This window comes from Oryctolagus cuniculus, chromosome 21 (assembly GCF_051225735.1).
Source record: "Oryctolagus cuniculus isolate XC-2025 breed Fujian yellow rabbit chromosome 21, ASM5122573v1, whole genome shotgun sequence".
NCBI lineage: Eukaryota > Metazoa > Chordata > Mammalia > Lagomorpha > Leporidae > Oryctolagus > Oryctolagus cuniculus.
The window spans coordinates 5,487,927-5,510,140 of record NC_142887.1 but is presented as its reverse complement, the minus strand read 5'-3'; the positions used below and the strand labels follow the sequence as shown (position 1 = coordinate 5,510,140).

The window sequence follows — 22,214 nt, the reverse complement described above, 5'->3', positions numbered from 1 at the left end:
ATTTGAAAGAGTTACACAGAGAAAGAAGGAGAGAGAGAGAGAGAGGTCTTCCATCTGCTGGTTCACTCCCCAGTTAACCGCAACGGCTGGAGCTGTGCCAATCTGAAGCCAGGAGCTTCTTCTGGGTCTCACACGCGGGTGCAGGTGCCCAAGGACTTGGGCCATCTTCTGCTTCCCAAGGCCATAGCAGAGAGCGGGATCAGAAGCAGCAGGACTAGAACCAGCACCCATATAGGATGCTGGCACTACAGGCGGTGGCTTTACCCGCTACGCCACAGTGCCGGCCCTCAGAATTACCAGCTTTAAAAGTAGCCTGCTGTAGATGTATTGACCTTCGAGTCTTGCCTATGAGTGCCCTGGCAGGGCCAAACCAGGTGATTTTGCAGGCTTTATACAACCTGGACATTTTGTTAATTAAACGAACAGCCTGCCCCTCTACTCCCCCCTCACCCCCACTCTCCTCTCTGTGTAACTCTGACTTTCAAATAAATACATAAATCTTAAAAAGGGGGAGGGGGCAACGCTGTGGCACAGCAGGTTAAGCTGCCACCTACAGTGCCAGCATCCCATATGGGCGCCGGTTCGAGACCCAGCTGCTCCACTTCTGATCCAGCTCTCTGCTGTGGCCTGGGAAAGCAGTAGAAGATGGCCCACGTCCTTGGGCCCCTGCACCCACACGGGAGACCTGGAAGAAGCTCCTGGCTCCGGGCTTCGGATCAGCATAGCTCCAGCCGTTGTGGCCAATTAGGGAGTGAACCATCAGATGGAAGACACCCCTCCCTCCCTCCCTCCTCTCTCTCTCTCTCTCTCTGCCTCTCCTCTCTGTGTAACTCTGACTTTCAAATAAATAAATAAAATCTTTAAAAATGAAATAAACAGAAGTAGAAAAGAATACATCTGGTTGTTAATGAAAGAGAGGTAGTTTTGTAGGGTGGAGAAACCTTGACAGATGGGCCCTCCTGTTTCACACTTTGATGGTGAGAGTCAGCTATTTGGGAATTGATTACCTTGTCTTCTGCCTGATGCTGTCAGGAATCCATAGAAGTTGTTGGGTGAGGTCTTAGCAGCATCATTTTAATGTGAACATTCATAAAAGGGGCTGGGAGATGAAGAGAAAGCTCTCTCTGAGATACTCAGTGCCAAGTGTCTAGGGTTTTGTTCGAGGCGTTCACGCCGATTGTGTCCCTGAACTCACACAGCCTGGAACGACTGAGGAGACGAGTGGGGCCCTCGCCTGAGTCCCAGCGCTGACCTGGCCTGGCGCTTGTCAGCACTCCCTCTGCTGCTCCACCTGCTCTGAGGGAGTTCCTGACAGGAAACGGGGACGGCAGGAACCAGGATGCTGCTCACTGCTCCCGCCTTGGCAGTTGCTCACTGTGGATAGACACCTGCCCTGGCCATTGCACTGTGTTTGAATTTAGCCTCCCAGGGTCTGCATCAGCAGGAAGCTGGAGTCAGGAACAACAGCCAGGAAAGGAACCAAGCACTCTGATGGCAGTGGTGTGGGGGCTGGGGAAGGGATGCTTCTAAATGCTAAGCGAAGCTCCTGCCTTTGTTTTCCGTTTCTTAAAAAGATTTATTTTTATTTGAAAAACACAGAGTTACAGTACATTAGCAGGGAGTTGGTTTGGGAGTGGAGTGCCCAGGACTCCAGCCAGTGCCCATATGGGTTGCCCCACTGCTAATGTGCCTGGGAAAGCAGTGGAAAATTGCCCAAATGCTTAGGCTCCTGCACCCATATGGGGGACTTAGAAGAAGCTCCTGGCTTCTGATTGGCTCAGCTGCAGCCATCGCGGCTATTTGGAGAGTGAACCAGCAGGTGGAAGACTGACTCTCTATCGTCCCCCCCCCCATCTCTGCCTCTCTGCCTCTCTGTTGCTCTGCCTTTCAAATAAATAAAATCTTTAAAAAAAAAAAGATGTGCTAGCTGTGAAATGGTGTCTTACTGTGATTTTAGTTTGTGTAACCTGATGGTTACTTTCATGCCATAGTGACCACTGGTATTTTCCTGGGAACGTCTGTGTAAGAAGCGAGGGAAGGTCATGTCCCAGCCCCTCTGCATTCCCTTCCCTGCCATGCAGGTGGCGTCCCACCTCTCACGTCAGCATCCACATGCGCACATTCCAGGTCCTGACTCCATTTTTGAAGTTTTGTGTTTTATTTATTTACAGAAAAAAATGAGGCAGAAAATTTGGAGGAAAATGAAGAACCTTTCGTTGCCCCCTTAGGATTGAATGTCCCATCTGACGTGGAGCTGGTAGGTGTCTTCCTCCCCCAAGCATGACTCCCGTTGTCACTGTTCGTTACGTGTGCTTGTGTGCGGACGTGATGACGATAGCAGCCACTGCTTAGGTGTGTGATGCGTCAGCGCACTGTTACGAGGGTCTGGGGGAGGAAGTGGATGGGTCACAGCATAGTGACTCCATCAGAGCATCAGGGACTTTGGATTGGGTCTCTGGGCTCCCAGAGTTGGGCCCAGGTTGGACCAGTGTGGAGAGGAGTCAGGTTCCTGGGAAGTGGGCATCAGCCACGTGGGGCAAGTAGCTTCTGGTTTGGTGTCTGTGGGCACTTCACAGTTGGTAGGGGATTTCCTGTCATGCTTCAGGGCTGTGCTGCCCACTAGGCGTCCTGTCCTGGACCCCGCCCGCAGGCATTTGCTGTCTCCAGCTCAGCCACTCTCCACACACTGCTTCGGTTCCTTGTTCCATTAGGGCTAATTTATAACAGGCAGCTTTCTCCTCTTTTGTTTTCTGATGGTTTATTGAGGAGTTTTTGTACTCTGGGCTCTGTGCTAAGCCACTTTGTATGTTGAATTTCGGGGTGCTGACACCTGTGAGGGAACTGCTGTCACTTTCCCCTCCAGCTAAGAGACAGAGGCTTGGGAAAGTCAAGAACTGGGCTTATCTGTGGCAGGAGGGACCTTGGACCACGGTCATCCCTAGGTGCCACCTCGGCTGCCTGTGCTTCAGGGGGTTGTTCTGTCTGTACTGGGGTGCTCCTGATGCTTCTGTTGCCTGTGCATACTTGGCAGGGGTGCCCACGTGTTTACGCCTGCCCTGAAGTTTTCTCTTGACATTCTCCTGGCTGGGTTGCAAGTGACAAAGCTGCAGTGTTAATACCTTTCTTACTTATTTGTTCTGAAATAGGCCATTTGTTCTGTGGGAGAGACCCATTGACATTAAGCTGAGAAAAATCGCAGTTGCTCCATTATCTAATGGTAACAAATTTGTATTTAACATTGACCATATGGAATTTTACTTTTTTTTTTAAGATTTATTTATTTGAAAGACAGAGTTACAGAGAGAGGTAGAGAAAGAGAGAGGTCTTCCATCCGCTGGCTCACTCCCCAGATGGCCACAGCAGCTGGAGCTACACCAATAGAAGCCAGGAGCTTCTTTTGGGTCTCCCACACGGGTGCAGGGGCCCAAGGACTTGGGCCATCTTCTACTGCTATCCCAGGCCATAGCAGAGAGGAAGAGGAGCAGCCAGGACTAGAACCAGCGCCCATATGAGATGCTGGTGCTTCAAGCCAGGGCGTTAACCCACTGCACCACAGCACCAGCCCCGAAATTTTACTTGTATTTCTTAAATTTTATTGATGTATTTGAAAGTCAGAGTTATGGAGAGAGGAAGAGCCAAAGAGAGATCTTGCCTCACTGTTTCACTCCCCAAATGGCCGTAATGGCCCGGGCTAGGTCAGGCTGAAGCCAGGAGACTTGGAACACCTGCTGCTGCTGCTGCTTCCCCAGGCACATTAGCAGGGAACTGGATCAGTAATGGAGCAGCTGGGACTTGAACCATCTCCCATATGGGATGCCGGCCCTGCAGATGGCTTTTAGAATTGTTTGTGCAAGCACAATCCTGTTGAATCCTGGTCAAGGTGTTTGGTGTCAGTGTCAACCCCTCTGGCTGATGAATTGTCCAGCAGAACCGCACACGTCTGTCACCTGTTGGCGAGCCAGGCCAACCTCCGTGTGTAGTGACTCCACTGTGGGTAGAGTGGGGTCTCTTGGTGGAGTTGCTCTGACCACGTTGGGGCTGTGGTTGAGGCCAGGGGCAGGACTGGTCTTCCTTAGGTCAGTGCCAGTGTTGTGATTCCTCTGGCAGTATTTCATTATGTACATCGTCTGTGCTAGTGGAGAAGTACAGAAGGCAGAAGTGCTTGTATCAGAAGCTCCGTTTTGGAGCTGAACTTTGGGATGTCCAGGCCGGGATAGAGGGACTGCTGTGGCCTCTGAGCAGAGTTGTGTGGCCACTGACCAAGGAAGGCTGGTGTGGCTGCTGAAGGCAGGAGATTCAGGGCATTCTTGGTTTGTAAACTAAACTTTCAGGTCACACCCAGTGAAATCAGAACACAGGGGCCCAGCTCACTTCCACTCGGTGTCTGGCTGGCACGTGGGGACACCTCGTGTGGTTCTCCCATCTTGTGTCACTGGGCCTCTAGACGTGAGCCATCAGGTGAGCTGACAGCTTTATTTTAGCTGCTGACATTGGTTCTATGAATACGATTCTCAGTTCCCTGAGAAGTTCCAGTTTTTTCACCAAACAGGTAGCCCCACATCTTGTCCAGCGTAGTGTGGGTGTGTCCAGTCAGGTGTCAGTTTGGTGGCAGCCTGGACACCCTCTGTCTGCTCCCTGAGTTCCCGCATGTGGACCAGCCCTGATCACGTGTGTGCTTTTGGAGCCGGAGCAGCTCCCTCTGTCCCGGGTTCCGTGCTGTCGAATCATCTGCTGTGCCCTTCACCTCTGACCGTGTGCACCGTGTTGGAGACTTTGGCACCTACTGCCCAGGCAAGGTGGGAAGCGGAGAGTCTGTACTGTCCACCTGTCTTCCCTCTCCTGAAATGCTGGAGGTGGCACAGTGACCTTCTGAGCACCAGGTACCGTCTGTTCCCTGACAGATGGAGCTGGGATATTGCTAAGGGAGCCGTGCTCGTGGACAGAAAGGAAAAGGGGAAAGGGTGTGGTGTGTCCTTGCTGTCACATGTGACGTCTTGGCCTGTTAGGGTTCTACTAGCATGATAAGTGCTTACTGAGCGCCTGCTGTGTACCAGGATTCTTGAATTGTGTTTTTCACTTAGTACTCAGATGAACTCTGGGAAGTAGGTACAGTTTTCCATTCTCCAGATGAAAGACACTGAGGTGTAGAGGTGTGGCCAGGCCTTGATGCAGCCCAGTGGCCCACTCTGGGCCTAGAGCCATAGCGTGAGGTTTATCAGCTACCATCCCTCTCAGAGCCTTGTTCTCAGCATGGTTGAGCTCCCACCGTCATGGAGTGGAGCCCTCCTGGCGTTCCCATGGTGGGGTGGCCTTTTCTTCCCATTGGGAAGGGCACTTGGCACAGGCCTGCGCTCCACTGTCTTGCAGTGTTCCTCCAGGCGTTTTGCGGCAGCCTCTGTGACGTTCCACGCAGAGTGTAGGGTTACTGATGGGGGCCGACATGTTCCACTACTCCCGTGTGGCTGCAGGGCTTTGGAAGAACTTTCCTACTTCTAGGGCTTGGGAGTGCTTTCCCATGTTTCCTGCTGCACCTCCTGGGAGTTGTGACTCAGTCTGTTGTTAATCCAGGGCTGTGGGCATCACGGGTATTGAAATTCTGGGCTCTGCATTCTGACATTTTCAAAAGCTGGGAGGGCTTACAGTGATGTGGGTTTCCTGTCTGTAGAAGTAGTCCACCAGAGTCCCTTCTTCGGAGATGGAAGCCATGTTCATGGAATTCTGAATGAGAAGAGTGGCGTTAGCCCCCTTCTGGGGACTCGTCAGCTTTTTTTTCTTTTTTCTTTTTTTTTCAAGGATTTATTTATTTATTTGAAAGAGTTACACAGAGGAGAGGTCTTCCATCCGATGGTTCACTCCCCAGTTGCCCACAATGGCTGGAGCTGCACCAATCCGAAGCCAGGAGCCAGGAGCTTCTTCTGGGTCTCCCATGCGGGTGCAGGGGCCCAAGGACTTGGGCCATCCTCTACTGCTTTCCTAGGCCACAACAGAGAGTTGGATCAGAAGTAGAGCAGTCGGGTCTTAAACCGGCGCCCATATGGGATGCCAGCACTACAAGTGGCGGCTTAACCCCCTGCGCCTCAGCGCCGGCCCCTAAACAGCAGGCTTCCCCACTCTTTTTGGATCTTAAAGATGTTTCCCTCTTTCAGGTAGCCTTTGTAACACATTCGTATTTATATGTTGACTGTGCCTTTAAAATATCATGTATAGTAGGGGTGACCATGATTTTTTTTTTTTTAAAGATTTATTTTATATGAAAGAGTTACACAGAGAGAGAAGGAGAGGCAGAGAGGCGGGGGGAGGTCTTCCGTCCTCTGGTTCACTCCCCAGTTGACCGCAGTGGCCGGAGCTGTGCCGATTCAAAGCCAGGAGCCAGGAGCTTCCTCCAGGTCTCCCACGCGGGTGCAGGGGCCCAAGGACTTGGGCCATCTTCCACTGCTTCCCAGGCCACAGCAGAGAGCTGGATTGGAAGTGGAGCAAGCAGGACTTGACCCAGCGCCCATAAGGGATGCCAGCACCGCAGGCAGCGGCTTTACCTGCTACACCACAGTGCCAGCCCCCCATGATGTTCTTAAATGGAAATGGATTCATGAAAAACAAGCATCATATTTTAATAATAGAGGAAAGAATAGCTTCTTCTCCTTCATACCCACTTAACTCTTGATAGCAGACCTTGAAGTTCCTGTTTATGTATGATCAGTGTTCATTTATAAAATTATTTGCCTTTTTTTCCCCCAGAAATTGGTTCATTTGAAAGGCAGAGACATTTTCCATCCACTGGTTCATTCCCCCAAATGGCCACAGCGGCCAAGACTGGGCCACGCCAAAGCCAGGAACCCAAACACTTGGTCCATTTTCCACTGCTTTCCCAGGCCATTATCAGGGAGCTGTGCCACAACACCAGACTCTTGGCCTTTGCTTTTTAACTGCTGTCGTAATATTACATGCTTAGTGGTCCCACTTTTAAGCTATTTTAGACCAGGAAGTTGATTTGGTCAGTGCAGAGCCCGTACTGGGAGGACTCACATACTTTCCTTCAGGGGTCAGTATTCTGAAGGGATCGTTAGTCACTGGCTGGCAATGGAGATGCCGTCTTAGAAATGAGTCTTCTGTGTAGCCAAAGCCAGTGACAGTCGGCAGCAGGGTCCCTGTTTCAGCTCACAGCAGGCCTTTGACGTGGAATCTAATTTATTTGGAAATTAGTGGAATTTATCCTTTTTAAGTGAGAAGGGTGTTGTTAATGCAAAGATTAGATTTGAAAATCGATCCATATATTTTAGGAAGGATGCGGCCCTGAGATTACTGTGAGCATCTTGAATCCTTAACTGCCCATCTTAAATGAGGGTGACTTTCAGTTGCATTTGTGTATAATTTCTTCGCTTTAATTTCTTCATTGATACTAAGGGCAGTTTGGATGAATGACTTCTAGTTTCCAGACCAAAAAAATTAACGCATGGGCAAGAAGTGCCAAGTGCGGGTTGAGGGAAAAGTAACTCATTCGCAGCATGTGAAGGGCAGGGCAGGGTTTGCCAGCTAGTGAGTAAACTCAGTGTAGGGGCCAGCGCCGTGGTGCAGCGGGTTAAAGCCCCGGCCTGCAGGACTGGCATCCCATATGCTCCAATTCCAATCCAGCGCTCTGCTATGGCCTGGGAAAACAGTAGAAGATGGCCCGAGTGCTTGGGCCCCTGCACCTGTGTGAGAGACCTGGAAGAAGCTCCTGGCTCCTGGCTTCGGATCAGCTCAGCTCTGGCTGTTGGGGTCATTTGGGGAGTGAACCAGTGGATGGAAGCCCTCTGCCTCTCTCTGTAATTCTTTGAAATAAAATAAATCTAAAAAAAGTAAACAAACTCAGTGTAAGGCAGCCAAGGGTTTTGCCACACAGGTGTCCCACCCTGCTGTGGCCACGCCTTGCTTGAGCTGTCTTTCATTTGGGGACATTGTGCTCTAAATGAGAGTGCCAGCAAGCTGGAGCCATCAGCAGCGTCTTCCAGGGAATAGAAACGAGGACATGGGGAGCAGGCCTCAGGTACAGGAGTAAAGATACTTGACATGCTGTGAGAGCTAGGAAAGAGGAGTGATTCTCAGGCCCTTGAGAAGTGGTTAAATCTGCTCCTTTCTCCCCAGAAAGTTCCATATGTTAGGTGCAAACTTACATATGATCTCAGAACATTCACAGCCTCAGTGCACGCCAGGGCCCAAGTTAAGATCCCTGTTTCGCTGTGGCATAGGGTAAAGTCGCCCGCCACCTGTAGTGCCCTCATCCCACATGGGCACCAGTTTGAGACCCGGCTGCTCCACTTCAGATCCAGCTCCCTGCGAATCACCTGGGAGAGCAGTGGAAGATGCCCAAGTGCTTGGGCCCCTGCACTCACGTGGGAGACCTGGAGAGGCTCCTGGCTTAGGATTGGCCCAGCTTCAACCTGGGTGACCATCTGGGGAGTGAACCAGCAGATGCACAATCTCTCTATCTCTCCTGTTCGCGGGCGCTCTCTCTCTCTCTCTCTATTTTTGCCTTTCAAATAGAAAAATTAATCTTTAAAAAAGAACAAAGACCCCTGTTACATAGAAAGATGTGGATTTGGGGCCAGTGCTATGGCACAGCAGGTATAGCCACTGCCTGCAGGGCCAGCATCCCATGTGGGAGCCAGTTCGATTCACGGTTACTCCATTTCCAAGCTGGCTCCTTGCTAATGTGTCTGGGAAAGCAGTGGAGGATGGCTCAAATGCTTGGCTTTCATGGGGGGCCCCGATGAAGCTTCTACTTCCTGGCTTCAGCCTGGCCCAGCTGTAGCCATTGCAGCCATTTGGGGAGTGTACCAGTGGGTGGAACAGAGTGTGTGTGTGTCTGTCTGTCTGTCTGTGTGTCTTCCTTTCTCTGGGTAACTCTGACTTTCAAGTAAATCTTTAAAAAAAAAATTATGTTGATGGCTACAAAAAAAGTTTGCCTCCCATGGGTTCTGTTCAGAAGTGCAATGGTTCACCTCCATAAGTGCATTTTCTCCCCAGCAAATCCTCACCAGATTTCAGAGACAGACGCAGCTTCACGTCACCAGGGACAGTCCGTGCTCGTACTGGGCTCTGCCGGTGTGGATGTCTCTCAGCTTCTAAATGGACATCAAGACCAGGGTGTCGTCGTTGTCGTCTTCTTTTTAAAATTTATTTATTTATTCAAAAGACAGAGCCACAAAGAGGGAGAAGGAAAGAGAGAGAGAGATCCCTCATCTGCTGGTTCATTCCCCAAATGGCTGCAACGACCAGGGCTGTCCAGGCTGAAGCCAGGAACTTCTTCCAGGTCTCCCACGTGGGTATAAAGGCCCAAGGACCTGAGCCATCCTCCGCTGCTCTTCCAGAAGCATTAGCAGGGAGCTGGATCGCAAGTGGAGCAGCCGGGATTCAAACCAGCGCTGATGTGGGATGCCAGTACTACAGATTGTGGCTTAACCTGCTGCACCACAGCACGGCCCCTGTCTCTGCTTGTAGTTGCATTAGGTGGCCAGTGGGAAAGGAGACAAACTGGTAACATTTGTGTGTGTTTTCTCACAGCCACCAACAGCCAAAATGCATGCCATCATCGAGCGCACGGCCAATTTCGTGTGCAGGCAGGGGGCGCAGTTTGAGATCATGTTGAAAGCCAGGCAAGCACGGAACTCCCAGTTCGACTTCCTGCGCTTCGACCACTACCTCAACCCCTACTACAGATTCATCCAGAAAGCCATGAGAGAAGGGCGGTACACGGCGCCGGCAGACAGCAAAAGTGAGGAGGGCAAAAGTACGTGGCCCCACTGTGCTGGGTGCGTGGCTGGCGGGAACTCCTGGGGAAGCGTAGACGCCCGTCCTGAAGGCAGCCTCGGGCCTGCCCTGGCACTCGTTAGGTGCTGGGTAGCCTCTGGAGACAGGTGCGGTGATGCCACATGCTGACGTGGTTGGAAGCTGAGTATCCAGGTCAGAAGTTGGCCCTCATCTTGGCTGCTCACATCCCACGAAGATAAGGGTCCTCCCTTGCTGCCAGGCTGTTCTCCCAGGGCACAGGCTTGTGTCACATGTCCATACCCACAACATGAAAATTGTTGATTTTACTAGGATTGACTTGACACTGTTATTTTTGTGAAGTAAATTTATTGGAATTCTTAGGCAAAGGGCATTTTTAAATTATACTCAGAGACAAGTCCGTCTCTCTTTGTGTATTTTATTCATTTGCAAGGCAGAGAGACAGAGATCTTCCATTTGCTGGTTCACTCCCCAAATACCTGCAATAGCTGAGGCTGGGCCAGACTGAAGCCAGCCAAGAACTCCATCCAGGACTTCTGTGTGCATGGCAGGGCCCTAAGAACTTGACCCATCACCCGCTGCCTCCCAGGGTGCACAGTAGCAGGGAGCTAGAATCAGGTGCAGAGCAGGAACTTGAAGTCGGCACCCCAGTAGAGAGTGTGGGTGTCTCAGGCAGTGTGCTCACCTCTGTGCCCCACCTGCCCTGAGAAGCCCTTTGTGTCCTCACGTGACCTGTTTGCAGGCTGAGTGAGACGGGAGGCTCAGCGCCACTGCCTGCTCCTTACTGCAGATCTCATCTCCAGTTTCATTTGTCATGGCTTTTTATTTCTGTTGGTATTTTTTTCTTCTCATAAATCAATAAGATTTCTTCCTTTAAAAACAAAAACAAGCCCAAAGCTCCAGCATTGCTATGAGTGGTTAATTGTGGAGGGGATGCCAGTGGCAGGACTCCTGCACCTCCCCGCCTGGCTTCCTTCTGAAAACCGGGGGCTCTGGGGGGTGCTCTCCAAAGGTGGTCGGGGCAGATAACCAAGGAATGGATAGACAGAGCTCTGCCTTTGTCTGCTGCTGTGTTTTTGCGTAATTTATTTGTCGTTTTTCCCCCAGTGTAGACCAAAATACTGAAATGTGGTTTTGATTTCAGAATCGGGCACCAACTCTGACAATGAGGAGGAGGATGATGAGGAAGATGGGAATTACCTGCACCCGTCTCTCTTTGCCTCCAAGAAGTGTGACCGCCTTGAGGAGCTGATGAAGGTGGCTGTCTCATTGGACTGTGCCTTTTATGCCAAAGCCAGACTTCTGCTACATTAATTTTGGAAAGCACCAAGCATGTCATTTCTTGTTAACAGCTCTGTTTTGTTTTCTGTCTTAATTTTGTTTTCATTAAGCTGTATCGTGCATTTTATTTTTAGCTTGGTGACAGATACTTTGCTTCCTTTATCTCAGAATTATCTGTTACAGATTTCATGAACAAGTTATTTTCACTGTATTATAATTTTACCCTCAGGATATGTAGAGTAAGTAGAATGTTTAGATCAGGCTTTGGGCCTAGGGCTGAGATGCCCACATCCTGCATCCGAGTACCTGGGTTCAACTCCCAGCTCCAGCTCCAGCTCCTGCTCCTAATTCCAGCTGCCTGCCAGTGCAGAGCCGAGGAGGCAGCGGGTGATGGCTCGAGAAGTTAAGTCCCGGCCACCCACATGGGAGAGGAGAGAGATCTTCCATCCACTGCTTCACTTCCCAGATGGCTCAGGTAGCAAGGTCTGGGCCAGACTGAAGCCAGGAGCCAGGAACTCCATTGTGGTCTCCCACCTGGGTGGCAGGGCCCAGACAGGCCATCTTACACTACTCTCCCAGGCACCTTAACAGCAAGCTGGATTGGAAGTAGAGCAGCCAGGACTCAAACCACACCCATAAGGGAGGCTGGCACCACAGGCAGCAGCTTTACCCACTGCTACAACACTGGCCTCAGAGTGGCTGACTTTTATTTATTTATTTTTAAAGACTTATTTAGTTGAAGGTCAGAGTTAGAGAACGAGAGATCGGTCTTCCAGGCCAAAGCCAGGAGGTTCATCCAGGTCTCCCATGTGGGTGGTGGGGTCCCAAACACTTGGGCCATCTTCCATTGGTTTTTCTAGGCCATTAGCAGTGTGCTGGATCAGAAGAGAAACAGCCAGGACAGAAACTGGTGCCCATAAGGGATGCCAGTTACATATGGTGGCTTGAGCTGCTTTACCACAACACCGGCCCCCAGTGGCTGACTTTTCACCTCAGCTCCTGCTAGGCAGTTTCAGGCATTAGGGAGGGAACCAGCAGATGAGAACATTCTCACACACGTGCTCTCTCTTCCTTTCTCTAATAAACAGCACGAAAAATTTTAAAAGACTAATTTGAGTGTTGGTGAAGGTTTGGAAATTGTTTTGTCCCGTAGACTCTAATGTTGTCTGGGCATTAAGAACCTTTGCTGCTTGACACCCTGCGTTACCTTCATAGAAAGTATTTCGATTATTTTTAAGATCCATTTATTTGAAAGGCAGAATGACAAGAGTGAGAAGGAGAAATACAGAGAGAAAGAGATCTTTCATTCACTGGTTTACTTCCCAAATGGCTGCAACAGCCAGGACTGGGCCAGGCTGAAGCCAGGAGCCTGGAACTCCATCTGGGTCTCCCATGTGGGTGCAGGGCCCCAAGCACTTGGGCCATCTGCTGCTGCTTTCCCAGGTGCATTTGCAGAGAGCTGGATTGGAAGTAGAGCACCAGGACTCAAACTGGCACACATATGGAATGCTGGTATCACAGGTGGTGACTTAACCCACTGTGCCACAATGCTGGGCCCCCATAGAAAGTTTCTGAGTGAATGTTTTTACTTCTGCTCTTCCCCTCATCCTTAGAAAAAAAAATCACTGGGAGGCCAGCGATGAGGCACAGTGGGTTAACACCCTGGCCTGAAGCACTGGCATCCCATGTGAGCGCCAGTTTGAGACCCATCTGCTCCACTTCCATTCAAGCTCTCTGCTATGGCCTGGGAAAGCAGTGAAAGATGGCCCAAGTCCTTGGGCCCCTGCACCCTCGTGGGAGACCGGGAAGAAGCACCTGGCTCCTGGCTTCGGATTGGCACAGCTCTGGCAGTTGTGGCCATTTGGGGAGTGAACCAGCAGATGGAAGACCTTGCTCTCTGTCTCTCCCTCTGTCTATAACTCTACCTCTCAATTAAATAAATAAAATCTTTAAAAAAAAAAAAAGAAATCACTGGGCACTGTCTTGTGGCCATTTGTGATACAAATACAGGGGCCCTTAGACTCGAGCACTTGGCTTTGCGCAGTTTTGCAGAGTGCCTGATCCGTGGCAGATCATTGCTGGTTGACAGGACTATGGAACTGTTGGTGATTAGACGTCAGAACTTAAAAGAGAACAGGGTTGCAGTTTTATGTGAGTTGGACTTTGGGCAATAGTGGTCAGCCTTCCTTCCTGTAATGTTTGTTACCGAGACGAAGTCATGTTGTCACTGAATTCCTCTGGGGCTTAGGCAGCAGGAGCATTGGGCCATGGCAAATCAGGGCCTTCCAGTGTGCCTTCCACACTGTGTGTTACCTGCCATGTGACAACAAACGGGGCTCTCAGACAGTGATTTTACTCTGCAGTCTGAAATCTGTAGGCACGTCCAGGGAAGCAGAGGAAGGCAGGGTATTTAAAAGTAGACTGAGGGTTCCTAAGTTGTATTGAAACAGTTCTCTTTGTCTAGAAGAGTCAGTGTCAGAGCTGGTGTCAGTCCCATGTGGCACAGGCAGCAGAAGCATTGTTGGTTTAGGGCTGTGGTTCTGGCTGTCTCTGGTGATGGCACTTGAGGTCTGCTTTGTGCTGGGTCTGACCACAGAGACTCCATCTTGGCCCTGCATCTGTCACTGTGTATACTGTGCTGTGTGTGGAGGATTTTTACGGCACATGCGCTGTTTTCTCAAGTGGGTTGAGGGAGCTGGCATTTAGTCAGTGGTTAAGACACTCATGTTTCACATCAGAGGCCTGGGTTCCTGACTGAGCTTTCTGCTGATGCAGACCCTGGAGGCAGTAGTGATGGCACAAATAATCAGTTTCCTGCCACCCATTCAGGAGACCTGGTTCCTGCCTCTGGCTCAGCCCCTGTGCCTTGAAGTAAACCAGTGGATGGAAGCTCTCCCTATCTGTCTCTGTCTCTGTCTGGGGTGTGTGTGTTTGCCTCACAAATAAATTTTTCTAAAGATTTACGTTTATTTATTTGAAAGAGTTGCAGAGAGAGAGGTAGAGACAAAGAGAGTTCTCCATCCACTCGTTCACTGTGCAAATGGCTCCAATGGCTAGAGGTGTGCCGATGTGAAGCCAGGAGCTTCTACCAAGTCTCCCATGTGGGTGCAGGGGCCCAAGGACTTGGGCCATCCTCCACTGCTTTCCCAGGCGCATTAACAGGGAGCTGGATTGGAAGTAGAGCAGCCAGGACTCAAACTGGTGCCCATATGGGAAGCCAGCACTTTAGGCCAGGGCTATAACCTACTGCACCACAGCACCAGCCCCACAAAATAAATTCTTAAAACAGTAAATTAGTAAATACAAGCTTTAAATAAATAAATGAAATTGAGTTGTGCCTTTTGTAACAGAGGAGTCCTGTGTGGTTCCGCTATAGAAAGTGCTGAGCTATGTCTTCTCTGTCCCCAGCCCTTGAAGGTGGTGGACCCAGATCACCCACTGGCAGCGCTTGTCCGCAAGGCCCAGGCTGACAGCACCACTCCCACCACGCAAAACACAGATGGCAGCGCTGCACAGCCCTCCCAAGTGGAGTACACGGCGGACTGTGAGTACTCGCTGTGCGTTCTGACTGGAAGGCTCTTTCCCTGGGGAGAATGGAGAGGGAGGCGGTCCAGACTTAGTGCACTGTGCTGTGGCGCTGCGCACCTCCATCAGCCCCTGGCCGACTTAATGTTGGCAGGGTGGCTGCCCCATCTCCCCCACCAGCTCTGCATCCCAGGAAGGCAAAGACTGAAAGCAGATGCTGGCTGCTTCTGTCCCTCTTTAAAGATCTCAGAAGCCACCCTCAGTGACCTGTCTTACTGTATGTGACTCGAGCAGTGTGGCAGGGAGAGGCAGGAAACGAGGCCTGCAGTTGCCCACATGGCTGCTCTGAACACAGCTCTTTGAAGGAGAACAGGTGCTGGGCAGACACAGGCCTGTGTAAACTGTGAACACTACAAATCATCCTGCTGTTGACGTGCAGAGTCAGGGAGATGTGGCACGTGCATGTGTGTGTGGTTAAAAACAAAGGGGTTGGATATTGTGTGGACACACCTTAGTGTATTGTCTGCCATGGTTGCTTTCTTTAAAAAGGCACACAGCGTGGACAGTTGTCCCTTAGGACCTGTGGCCCCCACAGATAGCAAAGCGCGCACCCGCTCATATCCCTGTATTTGCATAGAACTTGGTTCCTCTCGTGAACTGCATTACTTACAACACCTAACACAACGTGAATGGTTGTTGCATAGTGTGGCTTACAGACTCGCGGCCCAAAAATGTCTGTGTATGTTTATTATGATGTACAGAAGGCCAGCTAGAGTGTGCACCAGTCACATTTCTTATTCTCACTGATTGCCATTCTTTTATCTTTTTAATTACATACAGATTTTACCAACTGAAGGTAAATCTTTGAAGATTTTAAAGTGACTTTGATCTCAGGGTCGGGTCTTCATTTAATTATTTTATTCAGAGGTTAAATGTTGAGTGAGAGGAGCACCTGAGCAAGGCCACGGGAGTTCATGTGTTCCACGAGCGTCGCACGCAGATGTGACCAGCTGCAAAGCTTGTCTGTGTCTGTGGCAGAATAGGAGCTGCTCTTTACCTGGGACAAGCTTTTGTTAAATGTGGTAACTCCTTTTGCACTTGCCTTTTAGCATTGGCACAAGCTAATGTATCATTTTGATGTCCTAGATGAACGTTGTTAGACTTGAAAAATCAGTTACTTGAGTGAACTTTGGACATGTTCCCAGAGGACCCTCTTAGAGTCAAGAACTCCGAAAATCTCTGTAAGTGGTCAGTGAGTTGGATCATGTGCATCGGAGCTGACCTGTGTCAGAATTGCGCTGATGGGGTGATTGGGATCTGTGGTGGGCACATGATGCAAATACCCCCACGGGATGCGCTGCCCAGGGCTCCGCCAGCCTGCACGACAGTGTGCAGACCCCACGCCCACTCAGCAGCAACAGGAAGCGCTGTGCAGCTGCCCTCCTCATGTGCACGACAGAGGTGCCGTCCCATCACCCCCTGCTGTCCGTTTCCAAGCCTGTCAGATGTGTGCGCATGTCTGCTCGCTCCCTGCAGCCATCACACTGCTGCAGAGGAGGAAAATGGAAGCTCAGAGCAGAGGGTCTGTTGCTAGTGAACGCACAGTTCTGTACGGAGGCGAGCCATGGGGCAGCACAAACCCTGCAGGGCTGGGCAGGCGGCAGAGGGGTCACTGACAGGACGTGCAGCCGTCTAGGTGGGTGGTGGCCTGAAACAGGTATGGTGCTGTGGAAGACGGTATTCCAGACAGCTTGCTCACTCCTGTGACCCCCAGAGGCCAGAGGAGCCGAGGCAGCCCTCCTCTGGGAGAGCCCCGAGAGTCAGGATCGCCTGATTCTCTCCATTTTGCTGTTTCCTGATAGGAGGTGCTCCAGCAGGGGCCCTCTCAGTTCTGTAATTGTTTTGAAGTCCTCCTCGTCTGTACACAGGAAAAGTGGGGGCGTGTTTGTGGGAGTGAGGTAGCTGGCATTCGGACTACAGGTTTTAGACACGTTCCTGGGTCAGCCCCGAAGGTCAGAGCCCTGAGCCCAGTACTCAGTCTGCTTACCGGGGCCACCACCACAGCTGCCTGCCTGCCTGCCTGAGGACAGCGTCTGGGAGGAGATGTGGCCTGACTGCAGTTTCCTGAAAGGCCCAGAAGCCAGAGCTCTGGCTCTAAATCACAGTGAAGCCTTGAAGAACAAATGGAAACCCTTGGCTCGGTCGGTCAGCTGTCCTGTGTGACCTGAAGCAGAGTTTCCCCACTGTCGCAGCATCCCAGAGGGCACAGCGTCGCGCTGCACGCTGCACCGGCGTGTCCAGCCCACGCGGCACCTCCTCTCCACCCGCCATCTTTCCCTGATCTCGTGCCCACGGCCACCTCTTGTCTGCTCTGGTGGCTGTGCAGTGAGGCAGCTGAGGGCCTGCGGTCCTGTGTGGCTCCTCCTGGCGGGGGGGGGGGGGGGCGGGAGTGGCAGCAGCCGTAGCTGTCTCTGCCGAGGTCTGTCATGATTTGGGAACTGCCTGGAATCCACAGGCTGGTTGATGCAGTACTGATTCATGATCAGTCATGGGTTGTTTACATTATTTAAATTATTTACAGATCCAGCTCAAATAGAGGAAAAACTGATGGTGGTTTTGAGTTTTAGTTTCCCTGTTCTGTAGTTCAAGATAACGCTTTTTCTTTCTGTTTTTTGTTTTGGTTTGGTTTGGTTTGGTTTGGTTTTTTTTTTTTTTTTAAGATTATTTGAGAGGCCGGCGCTGCGGCTCAATAGGCTAATCCTCCACCTAGCGGCGCCGGCACATTGGGTTCTAGTCCCAGTCAGAGCGCCGGATTCTTTCCTGGTTGCCCCTCTTCCAGGCCAGCTCTCTGCTGTGGCCCGGGAAGGCAGTGGAGGATGGCCCAAGTGCTTGGGCCCTGCACCCCATGGGAGACCAGGAGAAGCACCTGGCTCCTGCCTTCGGATTAGCGTGGTGCGCCGGCCGCAGCGCACCAGCTGTGGTGGCCACTGGAGGGTGAACCAACAGCAAAAAGGAAGACCTTTCTCACTCTCTCTCTCACTATCCACTCTGCCTGTCAAAAAAAAAAAAAAAAAGATTATTTGAGAAGCAGAGTTACAGAAAGGCAGAGAGAAAGAGATCTTCCATCCACTGGTTCACTCCCCATGTGACCACAATGGCCAGAGCTGTGCTGATCCGAAGCCAGGAGCCAGGAGCTTCTTCCCGGTCTCCCACACGGGTGCAGGGGCCCAAGGACTTGGGCCATCTTCTCCTGCTTTCCCAGGCCATAGAGAGCTGGATGGGAAGTGGAGCAGCCAGGACTCTAGAACCGGCACCTGTATGGGATGCCAACACTGAAGGCGGTGGCTTTATCTGCTACACCACAATGCCGGCCTCTCTTTTCTTTGTTAACGATTGATTTATTTATTTCAAATGCAAAGTTAGAGCAAGGAAGAGATAGATCTTCCATCTGTTGGTTCATTCACCCAAATGACTACAACGACTGAGGCTGACCAGGGCTAAACCAGGAGCCAGGAGCTCCATCTGGATGTCCCACATGGGTGGCAGGGCCGTCAGACGCTGCTTTTCCAGGTACATTAAGTAGATGCGGGTGTCTCAAATGGCAGCTTGACCCACCATGCCACAGTGCTGTCCTCTGCGTGTTTTTCTTTTACAAATTTTTTTTTAAGATTCATTTATTTATTTGAAAGAGTTACAGAGATCTTCCATCCACTGGTTCCCTCCCCCGTGTCCTCAGCAGCTAGAGCTGGGCCAGGCTGAAGCCGGGAGCCAGGAGCTTCCTCCAGGTCTCCCACGTGGTGCAGGGGCCCAAGCACTTGGGCCATCCTCTGCTGCTTTCCCAGGCCACAGCAGGGAGCTAGATTGGAAGAGGAGCAGCTGGGGCTCGAACCGGCGCCCATATGGGATGCCGTTGCTGCGCACAGCAGCTTAACCTGCTGCGCACGTGCTGGTCCCTGATGTCCAAATCTCCATGAGTGTGCACTGCCCTGTGCTTTGAAAGGTCGATGCAGTATTTCTAATGAGAACACTCTGAAGCAGAAGCCAGGAGCAGACTGTGACTTGATCCTGAAAGTCCCACCAGGTGCCTTTCACAGGCTGTGCCTGTAGGCTGTGGTGTAGACGCCTGTCCCGGTCACTGCTGCTGCCCTTGCAGGGGAAGCCTTGGGGAGACCATTTCCTTCTGGGAGCTCCTGGCCTCGCAGGAGAGCTTGAGACCTTGCGCGCTCTGGCTTGTAGGAGCCCTGCTCCCACGGGCTTTCCGTGGTGTCTGTAGCGGTCTCTGGGGTGCCCCTCTCCGTGCTGAGAGCACAGACAGCTCTTGGTGCTGCAGGACTTGCTGTGTGCAGAGGAGGAGCGGGATTCACAGGCACTGGAGTAATTTTCAGAGGCGGGATTAAATGTGGTCTCTTCACTTGGAAGATGCTCTAGATTTAGAAAGCTGTCTTGAGCATTGCCGATCACTGCTGGGAGACTGTCCATCCTCTGGTACGAGGTCTGGGGAGGGTGGCTGAGCCCAGGCGCCAAGGCGGGGCTACAGTAGAGCTCACACAGCGCCACCGCCTGCTCTGAGGCAGAAAGCGTGGGGTAAAGCACACAGGTGCGGTGGACGGCGTGTGGCCTGTATCTCACACACAGCTGCAAATACCAGCGGACAGGAGAAATGCTAGGGGAAGGGTCTGCCGGCCTGGGCCGACAACATCAGCTTCTGAAGAGCAGCCAGAGTGGTGAGGACTTCCTGGGACGGGAAGGCCTCGCCTCTCGTCAGGGGCTGCTCAGCCCTCTGAGTTTTCCTCGTCCATCTGTGCCTTCTCCTTCTCCTGGTTTCTAACAAGGGACAAGGGCTGAGCCTACAGAGCTCTGAAGCCCCTGCAGTGTGAGGGTTTCTGGGTTTTCAGTCCTGCTTTGGGGTAGGGGTAGTTCATGTGGGCTGCAGGAGAGAGATCTCAGAATGAAGTATCGTGTCTTCTGCAAGAAGCAGGCCTGTGCAGCAGAAGCACTGAGTGCCTGCGGCACCCTGCCTGTTGTAGGTCCCTGAGCAGAGGTGAGGACAGCCTCACACATTTCCCTGGGAGGCTCATGGCCGGCACATGTCCCAGAGAAGGGGGAGGCCACCCAGACATCTGTAGCCCACCCCTGAGGGAAATAGCTGCTGTCAGTGGCCTCCTCCAGACAGCCGTGGAGGGCCGCATGCTGGAGCTCAGTCTTGACAAGGCTGCTCCCCAGACAGGCAAGTCAGTGACCTGGGTGTATACCCTGGTGCCCAGCTGCCCCAGAGGCCAGCCTTGTGCTCAAAGGTGATGAAGCCTGGCCGGCTGAACACAAACAAGACCCCCTAACCACGCGGGAGGTCTGATCGCGCCCTGGGGCAGGCGTCAGCTGAGGACTCAGCGGCCCCTGGAGAGGCGTGGCGCCACACTGAGACCTGACAGGCAGTGCCACGGGGTGGCCAGGACGCATCCTGGACAGTGGACAGCAGCATTCCCAGCAAATGGAACTGGCTTATCACTGCTTCTACTGCTCTCAGGGCTGGAAGCTGCATCCTGGCTGCTTGTGGCTCATACACAGAATGTGTTGCATGCTGGACTCATAATTTAGAAGACTAAAGATACACACTTCCTGGTTTTCATGAAGAGAATGAGTTTGTCTGTGGCTCATCAAGATGTAACCCAAGAGGACTTGAAAGTGAACATGGAAGGAGAATGAGAATACTTTATTAGTCTAGTAGTTAACACTCCCACATCCAGAGTGCTGGGTTCAGTTCCCAGCTCTGGCTCCCGACCCCAGCTTTCTGCTGACATAAAGCATGGGAGGCAGCAGTCATGGCTCAAGTGATTGGGTTCCTGCCACTCCGGTGACAACCTAGGTCGTGTTTGCAGCTTTGGCTGTTGTGGCATCTGGGGAGTGAACCAGCAGATGAAAGCACACATGCATTCTCTCTCTCACTCACTCACTCACTCACAAATAAATTTTGGAAAAAAAGAAAAAGGCTGATCACAAGAAGTACAACTGCCCAGGTACCCTGGACTCGGTAGAGAAGCCCCTGAGTACTCGTACCTGTTTGTGCACATGTCCCAGGGAGCAAGTGTGTGAACACAGGCAGCTGCATCAGAGCTAGTGCCGAGACCGTGCAAGGTGGCATTGGTACCGCAAGTTCAGGTTACCCGGAGTCAGGCTTCGCTGGCACCGGCAGTGCTAAGTCCTTAAGTGATTTGGAGGACGAGAGACGCTGGAAAATTGTAAAACGGCCAGGGCTGTGCCTCATGGCTTCACCTGCAGAGAGCTTTATGGCTGTGAAGGGTGCCTGTTCTGTCCACTCCTGAAAGGGGCCTCCCCAGCTCTGCCTGCCCCGGCTGGGGGACTTTGCCAGATTGCCCATGTGCACCGTTGAAGTACCGGTGGGAGCAGAAGTGCACTTGATAAACTCTGAGTGGAGATGCTGAAGGCCAGTTATCTCTGACACACTCGAGTCCACACTGGGAGCATCCAGTGAAGCAGGGGCTGAAGGAGCGGGCATGGGGTGCTTTAGTCTTTTTTAGTTTTTATTTTTTTAAAGATTTATTTATTTGCAAGGCAGAGTTTACAGAGAGGGAAAGAGAGATCTTCATCTGCTGGTTCAGTCCCCAAATGGTTGCCGTGGCTGGAGCTAGTCCTGTCTGAAGCCAGGAGCCAGGAGCTGCCTCTGGATCTCCCACATACACGTAGGGACCCAAGGACTTGGGCCATCTGCTGCTGCTTTCCCAGGCACATGAGCAGGGAGCTGGATAGGAAGTGGAGCCGCTGGGGCTCGGACGGATGCCAGCACTGCCGGCAGCGGCTTTACCAGCTCCTCCACGAGGCTGCCCCCTGTGCTCTTACCTAACAGGTGGTTCTGTGGTCTAAAACCATACTGAGCCAGGATTTGAAAAGTGGGTGAAAGAAGCATAATAAAGGGATCCATTTCCTGTTGGGTATTAAAAAGTGATCTTACAGTGGAAGTCACATCGAATCATCCTGGTTTCTGACATGGGTGGCAGGGGCCAAGTCTTTGGGCGTCGTCTGTTACTTCCCAGGCATGTTAGTAGGAAGCTGGCTTTAGAAGTGCAGGCAGCCAGGACTCAAACTGGCTCTCCAGTGTGGGTTGTAAGGTGTCTTAAGCAGTGCCCTGACCATGCTCCAGCAGTGCATCTTTTCATTTGAAGCGTGAATGTGCTATTTGCCCATTTGCCGTGGGGCTGTGGACGCTGGCATCCTGCAGTTCTCACAAGAGCCAAATCTCCAGTCTGGGTTTCTGTGCAACGAGGCGAGTGCCCAGCATGCAGTATCAGAAGGCTGGGTGATCCCAAGGCCTTGCTTCAGTTTTTTGTTTTAAAAATTTTATTTATTCATTTATTTATTTGAGAGGCAGAGTTAAGAAGGTGAGACAGAGAAAGGTCTTCCACCCGCCACAACAGCTGGATCTGGGTGGAAAGAGAACCTGGAGCTTCTTTGGTCTCCCACATGGGTGCAGGGGCTCAAGGACTTGGGCCATATGCTTTCCCAGGCCATAGCAGAGAGCTGGATCAGAAGTGGAGCAGCTGGGACTCCAACCAATGCCAGTGTGGAATGTCAGTGCCACAGGCAGAGGCTTAACCTGCTGTGCTGTAGTGCTCGCCCTCACATGGTGC

At 51.7% G+C, this 22,214-nt stretch overlaps 1 protein-coding gene across 3 annotated transcripts in view; it reads left to right on the top strand.

Annotated features, from left to right (window-relative positions):
* Positions 1-22,214, top strand: part of SFSWAP (splicing factor SWAP) — a 77,341-nt gene that overhangs the window by 6,814 nt on the left and 48,313 nt on the right. For 2 of the 3 annotated variants that reach the window (XM_002722685.6, XM_051837630.3), the window contains exons 4-7: positions 2,172-2,257; positions 9,541-9,766; positions 10,910-11,022; positions 14,455-14,590. In XM_002722685.6, coding sequence (XP_002722731.2) covers positions 2,172-2,257; positions 9,541-9,766; positions 10,910-11,022; positions 14,455-14,590 — 561 coding nt within the window. The remainder of the gene's footprint in view (positions 1-2,171; positions 2,258-9,540; positions 9,767-10,909; positions 11,023-14,454; positions 14,591-22,214) is intronic. The other variant, XM_008250412.5, reaches the window with a different exon arrangement.